The 12277-nt window shown below is 36.6% G+C and overlaps 1 protein-coding gene across 1 annotated transcript in view; it reads left to right on the top strand.

Annotated features, from left to right (window-relative positions):
• The window catches only part of PTPRQ (protein tyrosine phosphatase receptor type Q), a 130544-nt gene that overhangs the window by 109484 nt on the left and 8783 nt on the right, over window positions 1-12277 (top strand). Inside the window, exons 56-61 of the mRNA XM_074539671.1 lie at window positions 3551-3641; window positions 5031-5107; window positions 7524-7658; window positions 7775-7900; window positions 10071-10219; window positions 12030-12165. Of these exons, the coding sequence (XP_074395772.1) occupies window positions 3551-3641; window positions 5031-5107; window positions 7524-7658; window positions 7775-7900; window positions 10071-10219; window positions 12030-12165 (714 nt within the window). The remainder of the gene's footprint in view (window positions 1-3550; window positions 3642-5030; window positions 5108-7523; window positions 7659-7774; window positions 7901-10070; window positions 10220-12029; window positions 12166-12277) is intronic.

Genomic DNA, 12277 nt, shown 5'->3' with positions numbered 1-12277 from the left:
ATCTTTATCATCATTATCTTTCTTAACACATACAGTCGTTTGCCCAAAAAAAATTTGTCAGTGTCCAGTGACTTTATTATTTTATAGATTTACCATGAATAATTTACCAGTTGGATTAACAAAAATGAAAACTTAACAATTGGCTTTTTTTTTGCTAGATATATTTCAGTTTCCAAGAAAGCACTAACAAAAGTGTATAAATATTAATGGTATTACCTACAGGTTTTTTTGTTATGCTCATTAGGTAAAATCCGTCTGGATTTAATGATAAAAAGCACCATAAAATTCTCAGAGCAATAAAGTAGAAGTGTTATTTCACTTGACCAAAAAATGATTATAGTTACATTATGCATGACTGAACAGATGAAAATTTTCAATATCAATAACACTTTACATATTAACATTCATTACTAGAAGGTCTCTAGTATTACTTTCTTTAGATGCAACCCACGTTGGCTAAGCCTTACTGCATTGCAACAGTTTAAATCTTAAACAATAGTGTTTTATCAAATGACAATCTGCAATCTGCTTAAAATTTAGAGAAATACCAGAAGCTGAGGTCTCCTTAAAATAATGTATATAGTCAACCTATAATAGACAGTTTTATATGTCATTTAAGTTTTCAGTCTTTTTACTCTCTGACCTTCAGCTGCCATGTTTCAGAGCATAGTGATATCTTCCCAGATGACTTGTCCAAGGGCAGGCAGAATTTGAAGGCATGTTCAGTCCCTCAAAATGAGTCTATCCATGTTTTTTGTAGCACGTGTTTTAGCAGATAAATGATAGGATTGGCAGCACACTTGAAATTATATTGGTAATGACAATGCTCAGGAACAAGCAGTGCATGCAATAAACAAGTAGACCTCATGATCTGTGTTGTTTTTGTCCTCATGCATAATTCTACTTTTACATAAATGACTTGACTTGAGGGTCCTGCAACATGTGTAGGAAAGATTAGCTAAGACATAAACCCTTGAACATGATGTAAACTCATATCTGAAGCACATAACTAAGTGGTGAAACTGGAACAAGTTTCCTGTGGAAGCTGTGAATGCCCTAGAAGTGGCCAAGCCCAGGTTAGAGGAACTTTGAGCAATCAGACCTGGTGGAAGGTTGTCCATGGCAACATGGGGTTGGATTAGATTATGTTCATGTCCCTTGCAACTCAAATTGATCTATGGTTCTATGAACAGCATAGTGCTGAGCTTGCTTGGGCTCTCTGTCTGTCTTTGGAAGAGTTAATTCAAGATTACTGGGAACGGAATATGAGGATATGATAATTTACACCAATAAACTGCTAGTATATTCCCTGTGTTGGATTTGGACTGTTTCACCTAACAGTCTTCCTGGACAATTCCAAGATATGCTTTGGTAGACTAGGGATAATTTACAACGGGCAGTTTGTGGACAACAAATATGGTTTGGAGTTTTCCAGCATGAATGTGAGTCTTTCTATTTCACTTACTCTTGTAATCCATGGACATTCCCAGCTTTGTCTAATTTGCCTGACTGACCAAACTTCAGTGCCAGGGCATCTTCAGGGGCCAGTCTTGGTTCAATCTTGGTGAACAGGACCTGTGTGTAAATGTGATGAGAATGGAATCTGGACTTCAGAATGGACCTGGATCCATTTATTGTCAAAAAAGACAAGTTTAAAGAAACCATAGGGAGCCAAAGTAACTAATGATGGGCGTCCCCTCATTGCTATTCAAACTGGCAGCTACTGCCAACTTTCCGGCTGATTCCTGCGTCTCTCAATACATTTGGGAACTTATGCTTTTCTAATAACTGGCATATTACTGAAACAGAAATACTTGTATAATATTTGATTTATGATAAGTTCTGCTCATGAGTAAAAAAAACTGAAGTCCTTCAAAGAGTCACCAGTGACACAAATGTGCTACAGTAAACAAAATGCCAATGTTTTATTTCAAAGTTTTATGAGTTTGCAAAGAAACATGGTTTCTGTGACAAGTTGTTACTGACTCTGGGAACCCAAATACTCTTCCCCTAAATACGAAAATAATAGATAAGACTGAAATCCCTATTAATGCAGAGAATTGGTATGAGGCCTTTGAGCATTTGTTTGGTTATAGAAGCATCCTTATGAAAATAACAAGATCTGCTTCTCTATTTCCTCTCTACTACAAAGTGCTGTATAAGGGTGCTACTTCTACAGTAGTTTACTGGCAAGCTAAAATTCAGTGGAGTGAGGCAAATGAGGGAAGTTAAAGTTCACGTGACACGGGATTCCATGGCCCAAAACATTATTCAAAATAGGCATTTTGTGTATATCCTTCCTTCTTGAAAATATTCAATGACAGAAATTTTATGGGAGTGTTTCAGCTTTTTGAATGAGAGGAATTTTAACATCTCCACCTTTGACTGTGTTTTACACACCAGGATGACAAAATATTTCAATTAGCAATGAGAGAAAAGGACTGAAATAAAACAGTCATGATTTCCATTTTTCATTTCCTCTCTTATTTATTTGCTAGGAGATTCCCATTAAATTTTATTCATAAAAGACAGACTGCCTCAAATACCTTGGCAAAAGGGCATAATTAATACTGAGCCTCATAGAAAGGCTATCTGCCCAACTTTTGGAAGTAGCGCATGCAGACAGTAACTGCTAATATAAAAAGACAAATTTGAAGGGATTTCAGCAAAATTTTGTATTGTTCTCATTCAAAGCAAAAAGTAGACCTCTTAATTTATACCATAGATAGATAGGTAGGTAGGTAGGTAGATAAACAGATAGATAGATATAAAAAACAGACTTGTGAATAACATTTGTCAAACAAAGAAAAATTCTACTGAAATTAACAATGTATTTAGAATTCTGGATTTTCTATATCTTCTATTCTCTTAACACTGAAGTCATCACTTTAACAAATTTTCTCCATTAACAAGTTCTGAAATTGTCACCACTCTTTTAATCAGCTTTGTAAATGATTCCTGTTAATGCACACAAGCATCCCCATCAAATAAGTTCCTGAGCATGAATGATTTATCCATCTCTGTCCTCCAGTAATAGAACAAATGGCCAGTTATGAAGCTGCAGTACAACCCAAAATAGCTCTTCCCACCCCTTTCACAAACACTCCCAAGAACAATAATTTAATGCCAGTTGTCTCAACTTAATTGAATTCTCATCAGTTCTCATGCTGTACCACAAACACTCCCAAACTACAGCAGTCAGGAAAAGACATTATTCAACTGAGTCAGTAGGGCATGGTAACCAAGCATGTGACTTCATGAAAAAAATCAGAAAACTACAAAACGTGATAGACTGACTTTATCCAGGCTTTTAAAGGTGAAAGATCATGTAAGCTTAATTGTTCAGGTTGACAGCATTGTCTGCAGTGCTGCATCTAACATTGCTGATTTAACTGGGGTTGACAGTGGGGCGGGAAGCTCTGTAATGCTTCCAGCTGTACTTAGAAATGGACTGTTGCAAAACTGTGGTGTTTTTCTACATACTGGATGATTGTGCCACATTTTAAAGTCAAGTGGAAAAGTTTTCCAACAAACATTTATTCCTTTGCAGGAACTTCCCAAGTTTCTTGAAGACCTTGCTTCAACAGATGCTGATCTGCCTTGGAACAGGTCTAAGAATCGTTTCCCAAACATAAAGCCATGTATGTGTGTTTATTGACCAACTCCTCCATTTTGCTCTTTACTTTTAATAGTGTAACAGATATTTGGAATGCAAGTGTATTTTTGTTTGATCTGTCTTTGAAATAGCAGCACAATCAAGTCCACATTATGAAATCATTTTCTGTCAAGTAATCTGTCTTTACTTTGCGGGTTTTTTTAAAGACAGTTTTATTTGCAAGTAGCTTTCAACTTGCTCTCACAAGCTTTAATATGCAGGTGCAAGAAACTGTAGCCTCAATAGTTTCTTGGCTTTGTAATTCAAGCCATGTAGCAAACTCTTTAAAATTCTTCCTCATTGGTTTTTCCGCCCCCCCTTTAGTAAGAAGTAATTTTTTAAACATATAAAATCCACATGTTTGTGCATTCAGCTACCTCAGGAGTCTGGATATGCTTTCTTGTGGATATGTGTACATGTGCTACAAAGGTTCCACAGAAGATCACAGTGACTGTATGATAACTTATAAGCCCAGGCTAGATATTATCACAGGAGACAGGAGTCTGTCTCTCTATACTCAACACTGCTTCATTTTTCAGTTAATAAGACAAGAAATGTCATTATTATTTTAGGCATTAGCTGTGATGTGAGATGGAGTGCATAGCATTCCTTGGTTAATAATGCTACATTCTGTGCTATTTACTTTTCAGAGCAGCTGTTCCTTCTATCTGCTGCCTTGTTCAAGACATATTCTAAGTCACAGTCACTAAAAATTTTTCTTCATGACAGACAATAAGGCATAAACAGATATGTTTCATAAATATTTAACTTTGTATTCTAATATTCTTTACTGAGTTGAAGACCAAACACCAAAATTCTGGTGTTACACACATGATATGTTTCTTGGATTTTGTATTTTCTGCATATGTGCTGTGGGACCAAATCAGAAACCCTAAACATTTTACTTTTTTTTAAATAATGACTTAACCTTATATTTAAAAACCCCCAAAACGATATAAAAGTGCCAGAATCTGGCTCAGTGACCTGGGCAGCAAGTAAATGGGAAAAACTCTCAGATCCATGACCCTGCCCTCTTATTTACACAGAAGTTGTGTGTGCTAGGACAGCATGGCTTGGAGTACACAGGCTCCTTTTAGGTGCAGAATTCTCCCATATATACATCAGATTGGAGGTTTTGGCTCATTCACCACTTACATTAAAAAGTAGTATCTGTAGCATGTCTGGAACATTGAAGAAAGACCATACAGTAATGGAAAATGTTTAAATTACCTTTGTAATTAATGTTCTGCTCCATCAAATATTGTTACTGCTAATAATAGTATTTTTGATTTCTTAGCACTCCAGGAACAGTTTTTACGTGTTTTATGGTTTTTGAACCAATCTTTTAGTTAACTAGAGTTTACTTCCATGATAGATAATAACAACAGAGTAAAGCTGATGCCTGATGCTGGTATTCCTGGATCTGACTACATTAATGCCAGCTATGTGTCTGTAAGTAGAGAGTCTCTCATATTTTTGCTGTATTTGTTTTCTGGTAGAAGAGTAAAAAAAAAATAACTTGCAACAAAAATAGGATTCTAATTTTTCTTTCATTCACTACAGCCACTGTTGCCATGACATTGTTCAAGTCCCACGGCACTAAAAATTACAAGTTAAAAAAATATATATCTCATTTTCATTGCTGAGCAATGATTTCCAAAAATAATCAAAACTGTGTCCAGCAAGTTGCTTTTTATAAATTATTTTATACCATTTTCATAAAAGTCAACAGTCGAGCTCCCTCTGAGCTAAATTGTTTAGATGGGTGTTATTTGGTGTCTTGATTCAACAGTTAAAGTTGTTGTATATGAATAGGACAATGCAAAGATAACTGAACTGAAAACTTTCATAGAAATGGCTAACAGTTTTGGCATGCTCCTTATTATTGTGTGAAAGTTATGATGGAGGAAAATGAAAGTAGGCTTCTTGAAGAAGAAAGTAACACTATATTTTTCATCCTCATCTTTCTTCACAGACTTTCCCATTTTCTTATTTTGTGGTCAGTAAATTCTTCATCTATATTTTAATCTCACTTTTGTCCTGTTATAGCTCAAAGTGGGAATTATAGTTATGCATCAAATCTCTTCTAGCAGTGGCTGGAGATCTCACATGAGGTGAAGACTTGATTCACATTAAAGGCTTTTCAAAAATGTAGCAAGACTTGCAGAGTGTAGTCAAAACAGACAACACAAAGGAAAGTGGAAATGGTTCTTTGCAAGTAACTAAGAGACATTACAGAGAATAAGTAGTAGAGCTCAGAAGATCTTCCTTTCTTTGAGCAAACAGCATTTATTCCCACCATGTCTTTGTTCTGAGAGTTAGCAGATAGGAAGAGCCATGCCACTTGGTGCTGGGACTGCCCAGAATGGCTAAGGAAGGCATCTTGGAGCATGGTCTAGTCTTTACTCTTCCTGCCACTGACAGGCCAAGCCCTAGGCAGGGAACAGCGACTAACAGCGACTTCCAAAAAGCTTCAGAAAAACCCAGCTACAAAGTGTTTCCTGCTGAGATTTGACTTGTGTGCATACATTTTGGATGACCATTCATCAGTGAATAGACAATTCCAATGTTATGGTTTCTCAAGTCTAAAGTTTCACCTTTTATATGCTCTCACTTTTCATGTTTGTTGATGTATAAGTACATAAATGCATATAGCTGTAAACATGCAATATGTGTATTTACATACCTAATTACCTAGGCCTGTTTACATATGCATGCTTCTCCTCTCCCTAAAGAGAGGAAAAGAGAAGTCTTGTACTTAGTTTTAACAAATGGGAACTCTGCTGCTACTTTGACTTTCATTGGTTAAACAAAGTCAGTAACTGAACTGTGAGCTTTGCATCCCTGAATTACAGTTTCTCACCTCACTCTTAAACTAAGGAGGATTAACACAGTTTCCCACTGCCACCTGTTCTTTATATTATAGATGGAGTAAGTAACAGGCAGCTGTGAATTATAGGGCCATAATTCCAAGAAGAAGCTTTGGTGGTGCTATAAACCACTGTGTCAGTTGTTTTGAGCAATAAGCAGAACACTGTGATATTATAAACTGCTAGTTCTATGGCATAAATTTATTGCTGTTATTGCTATTGTTGTTATTTTAGACTTTGTGTAGTACATAATAGTTCCTATAGGTGTACTTCTTTTCTAAGAGGAACCAGATCCATGTCAAACCATGCACTCAGAGCATCTATAGATTTTTTCAATAAACTTCCTTCTTCCCAAGTTTTACAAGAATTTATAAATTAACCAAAGAGCAAAAGCCAACACTAAAATAAAAGTCAACACCTTCAGTAGGTTTCTTGAAAACCTTTGATTGGAGATCATTTATTTCAATGAGCTTCAGCCTGAGGTTATAGCAGATCCCAGACAATCAGCAAAGAACAAGGTCATTAGTGTGTGTATTACTTGCACTGGCTCTCAGACTACTCCTTAGTTGTTTCCCTGGCTCCAATGCTCCTTAGCACTATTTGATTCTCCTGTGTTGGCCACTTATTGATTTAGTTCTTGGAGGCCTCTAGCTGGATCTGCAGTAAGTATAATATGAAGACTTAGATACTTTTAAATGGGAATTGATGACCTGATGTCCCTGTAATATCTCTGCTAAATGCATTTCTATTACCATGGCACTTCCCACACTGTAGTAGAGTATTGGTTCATAACTGGACTACCAAAAAAAGCCATTTCGCTTTTAGCTTTCCAAGGCAGCCTGCCGTGCAGTGACTACTGAGGCATATGCCAATTCGCTTAGTAGGGCTTACATGATTTTAGCCTTTGGCATGGCAGATACAGGCACAACTATGATTCACATGCAAACTCTTTTGTTTCCTTGCCAACCATTATGTATTAAACATTTTCTCTTTCTTAGGGCTATTTATGTCCAAACGAGTTTATTGCAACTCAGGGACCATTACCAGGAACAGTGGGTGATTTCTGGAGAATGGTGTGGGAGACAAGAGCTAAAACACTTGTGATGCTCACACAATGTTTTGAAAAAGGACGTGTAAGTTACCAGTGAACTGATTAAAAGCATTTGACATAATTGGAAATTCTGTATGTAGTTTCTGTCAAGATTATAACATGATAATTGTTAATTACTTAGTAATCATCTCTCTGCAGATAAGATGTCACCAGTACTGGCCAGAAGATAATAAACCAGTGACTGTGTTTGGGGATATAGTGATTACTAAATTGATGGAAGATATTCAAATAGACTGGACCATCAGAGACCTAAAAATTGAAAGGGTAAGCCAGCGCTGGAAGTTGATAGAAAAAAATTCATCCAACACCTGAAAGAACATCAGATATACTACTTCCCACCCAACTACTTCCTCAATATTCTTCTTTTAGTCTTTTAGTGCATATGCATTGTACTGCCTGGTTGTCCTGTATTTTATTTTAATTCATGTTTGATTTCCTGAGAATTTTTGTTATGAAGAGCTCAGATATTTGTCCACTATGCTATGAAGGGCCTATTAAGGTTACTGAACTTCTGGTGGGGGGTGAGGTTTCTACTTGGACACATTGGTGTCTGTTCTAGAAAGGAGTAATCTTAACCATTCTGAGATCAGACAAATCCTTTTGAATGCATCCCTCTCAGATTAAAGGGCAGGATTCTCTGGTGCAGCTGTTTTGCATTGTACCACCAGCCATTGGCCTCCACCCCCAGGAGATTCACCCAATATGAATGAGAATCATCAGTATTACTCCTACTCTTTGTGCTGGGAAGGAGGAGCAGGGGTACAGCAGAGACCTTCACCTTTGCCATGACCTACAACTACAATTTTCATGTATTGGAAAAATTATAACCCAGCATTAACTCGGAACAGCAGGTGGGCTCAAAAAACAAGCTGGTAATAAAGACCCAAAATTAAGTCAGTTTTCTTTTGCACTCTGAGAATTGTTCTGTGTTGAAAGTAGTGCAGCCAGATCCTAGGACCTGAATTTGGCTGTGCTAATGCAGGCATTACCATCCTGTGGCATATGCTTGTGACAAAGGGCACACAGCAGGTGGGAGCTGGTCTCAGCAGTCAACCCATAGGGATATGCTGTGCACAGAGTACATAGAAACGGGACATTAAAAAATGACTGAGAGAAGATAAACCTTTTTTTTCTGCTAAAAATAGAACATGGATAAGCAAGACTGGAAAAAGAACTATTTAGAATAAAAATGAATTCCAGTGAAATGCCAAGTCACTTGTGCTAACAAGGATAAGGCTGAAAGAAGATAATCTGAATTGACTGGGTGATCCATTTACTGTAGCTGAACCACCCTGCACAAGAAGCTATGCCCTTTATAAGCAGGTCATTAAATTTGCTGTATTGCTCGTTTAAAGATTGTACGTCCTTTCACAAATGAGTGAATGCTTGATGATCTTCCAGTGAAGATAAAAAGCATATGTGAGGCAAATAAGTCAAAATCATTCCCATTGTGAATGTCTCTTGCATTTTTATGTTGATCAGTTTAAAAATATTAGTACAACTGCAAAGTAGTTGCTACACATAATTGTTCGCCATTGTTCAGTATTTCTTACAGTATGAAAGAAGCAAATTATTGGTTCAAAAGCAATTTGAAAAAATAGAAACTGGTTCATTACACAACAGTTGATTAAACTGTGGTACTCCTTGCTGCAGGATATTGTGAAGGCTAAAAACTTAGAGGGATTCAAAAAATCTATAAAAATTAGTAGAAGAAAATACAGATGAGTACTATTAAATTTCCATTTACTGTCTCTCACTGAGTCAATTCACAAGTCACAAACTATTCAGAATGGAAAAGATATTCTGGGGAATTACAGCTACATTGTTGTCATGTTTTATAATGCTCCCTAACATGTTTTCTTGACTGCTGTTGGAAAGAGCGTTTGGATGTAGACAGGCCTTTGGCATGATCCTGTTCTTTCATTTTTTACATCCTTCAAAAGTAATCTTTTGAAGTATTAGATCATAACCTCTTTTTTGAGATTACTGTTGCTGCTGCTCTCATTGAGAGAGCATGAAAGAATATGTATCTGTGTTCACCCAGTGTATGTGTTTGCCTTTACCACATTGGATCAGTCTTAGTGTGGTTGCTTTTTCCTGAACAAATTTGTCATCCCAGCTCACTAAATTTCTAAATGAGCCATATAAATTTCAAATTGCAATCTGCAAATTATAGATATGATGACTAAAGACAAATGAAGAGTCACTACTGAAAACACTGACATTTCCTGAAAGATGGACTTGATGCCATCCCTCAAAAAATGTGCCAGAAGTTCTGTGCACAGCAAATTGTCCCTTCGTGCCAGTAATCTTATAAACATTAGGTGATTCTAACTTTATTTTTTATGTGAAAATCCTGAGAAGGTTACATGTACCTTACTGACCCTTCTATAGCATTTCTTCAGTAAAAACTGCATTATTATGTATTTTTCAGCATGGAGACTGCATGATGGTGCGGCAGTGTAACTTCACTTCTTGGCCAGAACATGGAGTCCCCGAAACGACTGCACCATTTATCCATTTTGTAAAACTCATCCGTGCAAGTCGAGCACACGATAACACACCGATGGTGGTGCACTGCAGGTAAGTACATCCGCCGAACCATCGTTTGGTAGCTTTGAATCTCAAGTGCATAATGATGCACAGGGAAGTTGCCAGAAGAACATCCATGGAGGCTGAGTGCACAGGAATGATTCTAGGATGGACAGAGGTGAATGTTTCTCTAGCAGTCCTTCTTACTCCTTTCTAGAAGGTAAAACACCAATGTCTATTCTGCCATTTATGGAAATCCACTGAGGTGATGTTGGGGAAATAATTGCTCCAAAATTTACCATAAAGCACTGCTGGATTTTTCTCCATTTTTCTCTTTAATCATAAGAAGAGGAATAGCAAATGACATGTATTGGTTTAAATTACTTCTATTATAATTAGAGCTCCTCTTAAGAAGCAAGTATTAAAAATTTATTTTAAATGTATATGTCGCATATCATAAGGAAGAAACTATTTGAAGCCACTGAGAATGCCAAATAGAAATAAGGGTTTGCATAAGCCAGATTTCAAACTTGGATGCCTGTTAACAGTTAAAACCTATATTTAGGCTCTTAAATAAATGGTCTGGTGGTTAAAGGTGTTCAGTTGTCGTAGTTTCCACTGGTTTCATTAACACTTTTCTGTTTCAAAGGGTAAGTGTGTGGGGTGGCCTAAGTCTTAAGGAAACCAATGAGTGTGACCTGCATTTTGTGCAGGTCAGTGTTCCCACTGAATGTGTGGGCATGCTCCATAAAAGGGATCTGAACTCATAGGTCTGCTACTGAGCTTTTGCCCCATTCTCACTTGGTGTGGGTCTGGAAATAAGTGGAAGGGAAAAATGGCTTTGATGCTACAAATCTTTTCCACTTTATCATGTATGGGAGTTCTTATTATTTGTCCCCAGCATCCTATGGGTGCCACCCACAAAGGGTAATAAAGCCTTACTCATTTAATATTGCTGTCTTTAATGAACATTTCCCACTACTGCAAGGGCCAGAGAGACTATGACAGTGGAGAACAACACAGTCTTCATGTTTTCAGGACACCTATATTCTGTGGGAACTCTTTGCCAGGAACCCTATACTCTTTTCAGAAAGGAGATATGTAAAGGGGCCAGCACGGTTCTGATACTCCCCCTGTGCTCAAATTCCTGATGGTTATAAAGCATTACTGTGTATTCTCATATCCAGCAAACTCATTCATTACTTTTTTCTCATTAGATATTGCAAACTCAAGAGCTCTGCTATACATCTGTTGATTATCTGCAGTAATATGCCCTGCATTTATTACACCAATTGCAGAGAAGTCTGATAGTAATTTGGAAACAATCCTATTCATTATAAGACCTTGAAATAAAACACTACCTACCTGCACATCTTGCACACTCATCCTCCTTTTAAAAGCATTTTCTTTTAAATTTTTTTGCTGGATCTCACGTTATTTTGTCTCAAATACCAAAAGTATTACAGAACCCCAGTGTGATTTCACAAAACCTTGTGATTTTTTTTTCTCTCAATTAATGAGCTCTAAAAAACTCACAGAAAAGCTATAAGATCTTTTTTTTTCCACTCAAACAGGTTTGGGTCATATGAACATATATACGAGTAATATCTCATTTACTGGATGAAAATGAGAAATCAAAAATTATGAAAATGTGAAATCAAAATTAGAAAATGGCTCAAATCCAGATTTCACTTGATCCAATTCACAAAGAAATTCACTAGATGTAAATACTGAAAAAAAATATTTAGGTTTTGTTTGAAGTTTTTCTTCTCACAATAAACAATTTATCCAGAATATTCGAAGAAAATGCTGAAAGCATTAACATAAAAGCTTTATTTTATCTTGTTTATCATATTTGCAGTGCTGGTGTTGGAAGAACAGGCGTATATATTGCACTTGACCATTTAACCCAACATATAAATGACCATGATTTTGTGGATATCTACGGACTTGTAGCTGAGCTAAGAAGTGAAAGGATGTGCATGGTACAAAACCTGGTAAGACTTATCCATTCTGTTTTTCTGTTGTTGAAAAATTAGTCATTTCTTCACATGATCTACAAAACAGGACTATAAAGCTAATAACAATCTGCTGTATAATACATTTTCT

The sequence above is a fragment of the Zonotrichia albicollis genome, chromosome 4 (assembly GCF_047830755.1).
Source record: "Zonotrichia albicollis isolate bZonAlb1 chromosome 4, bZonAlb1.hap1, whole genome shotgun sequence".
In the NCBI taxonomy this organism is placed as follows: Eukaryota; Metazoa; Chordata; class Aves; order Passeriformes; family Passerellidae; genus Zonotrichia; species Zonotrichia albicollis.
The sequence above is the reverse complement of the archived record's forward strand: the minus strand, read 5'-3'. Positions and strand labels throughout refer to the sequence as shown.